At 48.6% G+C, this 6,000-nt stretch overlaps 1 protein-coding gene across 2 annotated transcripts in view; it reads left to right on the top strand.

Moving 5' to 3' along the window:
- The window catches only part of nhsl2 (NHS-like 2), a 31,441-nt gene extending 25,931 nt beyond the window's left edge, over positions 1–5,510 (top strand). For both annotated transcript variants that reach the window (XM_031584602.1, XM_031584603.1), the window contains exons 5-7: positions 210–2,633; positions 2,804–2,945; positions 3,075–5,510. In XM_031584602.1, coding sequence (XP_031440462.1) covers positions 210–2,633; positions 2,804–2,945; positions 3,075–3,390 — 2,882 coding nt within the window. In that variant the 3' untranslated portion in view covers positions 3,391–5,510. The remainder of the gene's footprint in view (positions 1–209; positions 2,634–2,803; positions 2,946–3,074) is intronic.
- The last annotated feature ends 490 nt before the right edge of the window (positions 5,511–6,000 follow it).

Raw genomic sequence — 6,000 nt, forward strand, 5'->3', positions numbered from 1 at the left:
GGAGAGTTTGTTTAAATTAAAAAACTGCATAGTACTCTGATCTCTAACTCTGTCCGCCAAAGAAGGAAGTATGACACCGTGGAGCCTGATGTCAATCCTCCAAGCTGACTTTGCCAGGCATACAGGAAGGCTTTCTCTGTGGGTTGGATATCTATGAATGTGTCCTTGAAATGAGCTGTTATGTTCATGTGTTACATATGGGATTACAGGTGATGGCAAGATTCTGGCTGTTGACCTGATCCAGGGCGCCTGCTCTCCAGATCCTTCCCAGCCACGGTCCCTACAGCCCGACACTGAGACCTCGGCGGAGCACCACCTCCCCCTGAGGAAGACTCAGAGTGACCTGGAGCACAGTGTGCCCCCTTCCCCCAGGACCCCATCTGGCATGATGGAGCAGGCCACCCTCATGTGCTCCAGCACCTCCTGGAATGGACCCAAGGGTTCCACCTTCTCCCCAGCCTGGAGCGACTCCTACAACTATGCCCTAGCACCTGGCCCAACGGCCAAGCAGTCCCCCTCCCAAACAGGTAGTAGTGGGGGAGGAGGAGGAGGGGGAGGAGGAGGAGGAGGTTTGCCATGTCCCTCCCAAACCTGCTCAGGCCTATCGGTGAGCTCGAGCTCTCACTCCAGCTCCTTCACCTCCATCAGTGAGCCCTCCACACATCACCGGGGGCACACTGGCTGCCCTGGCGTGGCTCGGAGGCCCGAGGCCGAGGGTGCTGTCGTCTCGCCTGGAAATGGATATGGACACAACGATCAGGATCAAGTGATCAAGTCAATGCGCTCGAATGCTTTCAAGTTTCGCGAGCGCTCCTTGTCCACACCCACAGATTCTGAATCCTTCTGCTCAGCAGACAACATGTACTGTTCAGCACAGGGGGCGGCACCAGCAGCCCATGAAGGAGAGCCCTATGCCCTTCACTACCCCAGTGGCAGTTCAGAGGACAGTGCAAGCACCGACAACATGTCTGTGACAATGGCCCCAGACCTCCTGCCAGATGGGCGTTTGCGGACACGCTCACGTAGCATATCCCTGAAGAAGCCTAAGAGAAAACCACCCCCACCTGTGCGCAGTGTGTCCCTGATGAAGAACCTGAGCGAAGCTGCTGGAGGTAGGGAGAGCCATGTCAGGGAGGGCAGGCCCAAGAGCCTACACATCCCACGGGAGCACCACCTTCAGGAGTCCTTCCACCCAGAGTTCCTCATGGCAATCAAGCTGAAGCCAGAGGAGGAGCTGGATCATACCCACGGGTTTGCTGAACCAGACACCTCAGCTCAGGGCCCCGAGCAGGAACGGGAGCTGGGATTGCCAGCCCACTGGCATCTGAATGAGTGGAAGTCGAACAATGACCCATACCACTCACTGTCCGGCTCAAGCACAGCAACAGGCACCACGGTGATAGAGTGCATGAAGGTAAAAGGCAGCTCAGAGTCCCTTGACTCCCACACCACGTCCCGGGCCACATCCCCGTCGCAACTCTCCATTGAAGCTGAGGTGAAGGTCTCACCATTCAAGCCCCATGGGCTTATGTCTCCATCCAGTGGATACTCTAGCCAATCTGAAACTCCCACCCCCACTATACCGTCCACTCTCAACACGGGGCCCTCTTTCCTGGGTTGCAAGATGCGTCCCAAAATCCCAGAAAGGAAGTCCTCTCTCCCAGCCACCTCGCCACGAGAGAAGACCGCTAGGTCTCGTCTGTCCTTCGAGCTCCCCAGCAATCAGCTGGATCTGTCGTCCGTCAAACCCAAACCTAAAGCTGACCGTCGTCATTCTGACACCTCTACAGCCAGCAAGCCAGGCAAGCGGAGCCCCAGTCAGTCCACGTTGCCCGTGGTTACCCAGACGGAGTTGCGCAACATTCGACTACGCTCAGTTAGCCGCTCTGAGCTTGAGGACAGCCCTGATGGATCCTCTGACATCATTGAGGAGGAGCAAGGACGTGATCTTAGTCCCCCCTACACTCCCGACCCTAAACCCCCCAAACCTCCCGTGGCCATGAAGCCACCGCTGCCGAAACGCCCGATCAATCTAATGTTCAAGTCTCCCTCTTCCTCCCCTCTGGCACCCGAGTCCCCACCAGCCTCCCCGGAGGACCGGCCCGTGCCGGTGGGGAACATTTACATGGTGGTCAGGAAGCCCAAGCCCAAAAGGTCACCGCATTCCCCAGTAAGCCCCCTGCCTAACACAAATCAAGAGTATCAGTCCTATCTCCCTCCTCTACTGCCTGAGCTGGATTTGGAGCATGGCATCCCCATTGAGGAGGAGGAGGGTACTTCCTCCCCCAGTAGCCCTGAGAAAGAGGTCAAGAGCAAGACCCTCCCCAGCCACATGACCATGTCTTGCTTAGCTGAGCTGGATAAGAAACGTCCCAAGGTGCCCCCACCGGTTCCCAAAAAGCCCAATGTCCTTCTGCTACCATCCCCATCGTCTGCCCAAACCAACGGAATTGCAAACCAGCAGCTTCTTCCCCCCAGCAGTGATCCAGAATGTCCAGTCAGTGCACAGGAACCTGCACCAGAACCTGAGGAGGTCCAACATGAAGCTGAATACCAAGTATTTGAGATCGACACTCCAACGGACTCTGCTCCTCTTTCAGATCTAAAAACACCTGCTGCAGAAACAATGACAGGTGATTTCAAGTTTAATGCCATATTTTGTGAGTGTTGAACTGTCCTGTAAATAAGGATAACTATTTACTTTTTTCGTTAAGTGCATGTCTGTGTACTTTCTTCAGATACAAGTGAGAGGTATCTACTGTGTCATCTGTGTTGGCTAATTCATGTCTATTTTTTTTTTTAGAAATCCCAGGAAGCCCTGTGGAGGGAAACTCCTCGGCCAGAGTTAAGAATGAACTTCACATAACTGAAGAGACAGAGGATGCTGTTTTTGCCCAGAGTCCCACTCCTCACACCACAGAGGACCTTTTCACCATCATTCACCGGTATGATCAGAGACACAAGTCACAAGCTTCTACACTTGTATATGTATGCATTCACGTACAAACGTTATAGTTCCACCATGGCCCATTAGTAAGAAGTGTACTAACGATTTATGATTGATTGTCATTCAGGTCCAAGCGAAAAGTTCTGGGCCGCAAGGAACCAGGAGACTCCTTCGGCAGCCGGCAGAGCCTCGTCTCTCCGGTGAAGAGCAGCAGCAGTGACCTGCGAACTCTAACCCTGGGCAGCACACCAAGGTCAAGCCTGAGGAACGAGAACTTCATGGCGCTTCTGCAGAAGAAGGGCAGCAAATCCGGCAGTGGAACTCGTGTCTCCGCCATGGAGCTCCTGAAGAGCACAAACCCACTGGCACGCCGGGTCACTGAGTTCTCTCAGCCTGAGCCAGACTCAACAATGACCAATCCATCCAAATCAATCCAAGACTAAACAGCAAACTGTTGTAGGTTCTGAAGGTGTACCAGGAGAAAAAAAAAGAGTGATTTATGAGGATCCCACAAGGTCTGGATACTCAGATGAGATACCAGTACTCGTTGCTTTTTGTTTGATTTCACCGTTTCACTGAACATGTTTTCAGTGGTGGTGGAGCCTTTTGTTCATCCCAGGAGATGATACTCCTGGTCAATGGAGAGTTTTTGGAATGGATTAATCTCTTATTCTCTTGAGAATGTATACAGCAAGTCACGCAAGAGTCTTTTTTTTATGGGACTGAATACATCTGCCGGGGTAATATTTTGGTACTAAACTATACACTTTAAGGACCAAAATTGCGGTGAGTGGCCAAAATCAAATAAATCAATTTTGTGCCTGCAGGACAGAAGAAAAAGAAATCAAGAGATTTTTGCTTGAAAATGGATTATGCTTATCACACAAAAATCAAGCAAATGTTCACACACATTCCATGAAGTGTGACGAGGATCCCCTGAAAATAAAGCACTTTTCTCAGTCAAAGGAAGTACAGAACAGATATGATCTATTATTTTATGTCAGATTGAAGAAAATGCCATATACTTGTATTTCTGGATATCAATTAATCTGTATAAAGCTATACATACATTCAGTATATACTTAAATTATCTACAGATCTGTTTAATCTAAGAGACACAAAATGATCGTGTGTAATTGTGAGTTTTGTGCCCAATGGAAACTGCCTATTGAAAGTATCCTCATAATCTTTGGATTTAAGCACCCCAACACAATATGCAACACCCGATGACCTGATGACAAATGGATCTTCCCATATTGCTGTGGCAATTCAGTATATGAGTGAACTTCTGTGTCCGAACACACTAACAAGGAAAAGCCCAAGCTATATCTGAACTGTCAAACCGTAACTGAACTGCCATGGCAATGCTTCAAACCGTGGACCAAGCGAGGTTAATCAGGGCTAGATGGAAAGAGGCTCAGACTGAAGTGGGGAGAGGAAATGAGTTTTCCTTGTTTGGACGCTGAAATTGTCCAAAAGACTGTCTGAGAGGTGACTCACTCAGGGGTTTCGCCAATCTCAGGAGGCCCAATATGGTGGTAGGTCCGAGTGCGCCCTGTCTCTAAAAATAGAGAGAGAGAGCACACTCGTGAACACACAGAGAATAAGAGGATAAGCAGAGCTGGCCCTGAGCAGTCCGCTGCAGCCCTGAGTTACTTTCCCTTCGCTTCTTTACCTTGCCCCTTGTCTTTTCTCCACCCCCCCCCCTAAATACCATTGGTGATATAGCAAAGGTGCTGTCATAATGAATTGCTCCATCCAGATATTGGCTGTCTAGTTTAATTGCTGGATTTGTTTATAGAGTGTTCTACTTACAGCAACCATTAGGCAGTAAACCAGACTCTGAATCAGAACTATGAATAGGTCTAGAACTGGGCTCTTGGTTCCTGCTCCATGAGCCCGTCTGCATGGCAAATAGTTCTTGTCCACCTTTAAGCACACCTGATGGTTGTCAGTGTAGTCATAGTGCTCTTGGGTAGCTGGATCAGGTGTGTTCAACAGATCCACAGTGTTACTGATGGGTCTAGTCGGGTGTGCAGAGCAGGGCAAGACGGCCAACATGCAGAGCAGGGTTGCCTGAAGAGTTACATTGAGAACATGCTGTTTAATAGCAGTTTTCTAAAAGTTGTCTTCAGAAAACTGCCATTTCTCTTACTAAAGGCAGATACAGGCTTTGAGGCACATCATTACCGGAGTTGAAACTATTGGACATATAGGACTGGCATCTCCTGAGCAGATCTGGGCTCCATGTCTATGTATTGGTGGCTGGGACATAGAATCTGATAAGGGACCTGTTTGCTGAGATTTTGCTGAGAACTGAAGTGATCAGTTCTCACAATGAATGCCCTGACTCTCTGATGCAGAAAAAGACAGAATCTTGGTGCTATTAAGTCAGAGCGCCATCTGGGGTCTAGGAGAGGAAGCATCTTGAGAAAATGATCTGACTGTTAACCAAGACAAAAGACACAAATCACAGCATTAGGGATATCTTGTTATTCCTTTTTCTGCAAACGACTATTTCAAGCATTCAAGAAAAAAGAAGACTGGAAGTAACAAACAAAAATGAAAATGATCTAAATTCTGTGAAGTTTGTTTTAATTGTTTGTTGAAATGAAACAAGAAGGTTTTAAATGCCTTGGTATTGCACTTCTGTAGGAGTATGCTGAGTCTCTTTTACTCTTTGTATGATAACTACTCTGAAATCATTGCTTTTGTGTACTCTGTGCTCTACTCCTTTACTGTCAACACGTTTATGGGTACATGAAGGAAGACACGGAAGAAACAGAAAGAGTGGGAGAGAGAGAGAGAGAGATGTAGAGAGGAGAGGGAGAGGAAGAAACAAAAAGCTTGTGCGTGTTCAGTAGGATGCACAAACTGAACTCCAGAGTACTACAGACACATACACATGATCTCCACAAGGAGATGAACACCATTCCTTGCTGGGAAAGAAATGCTCCAAATATTGTTCTTCATATTCTTGTGCAGACCACAGGCCCAGTAGACCAGTTGTGGCATTTCAAATAATGAAATAATGAATTGAAAATCCATAAGGC

The sequence above is a fragment of the Clupea harengus genome, chromosome 18, assembly GCF_900700415.2.
Source record: "Clupea harengus chromosome 18, Ch_v2.0.2, whole genome shotgun sequence".
Classification (NCBI taxonomy): Eukaryota; Metazoa; Chordata; class Actinopteri; order Clupeiformes; family Clupeidae; genus Clupea; species Clupea harengus.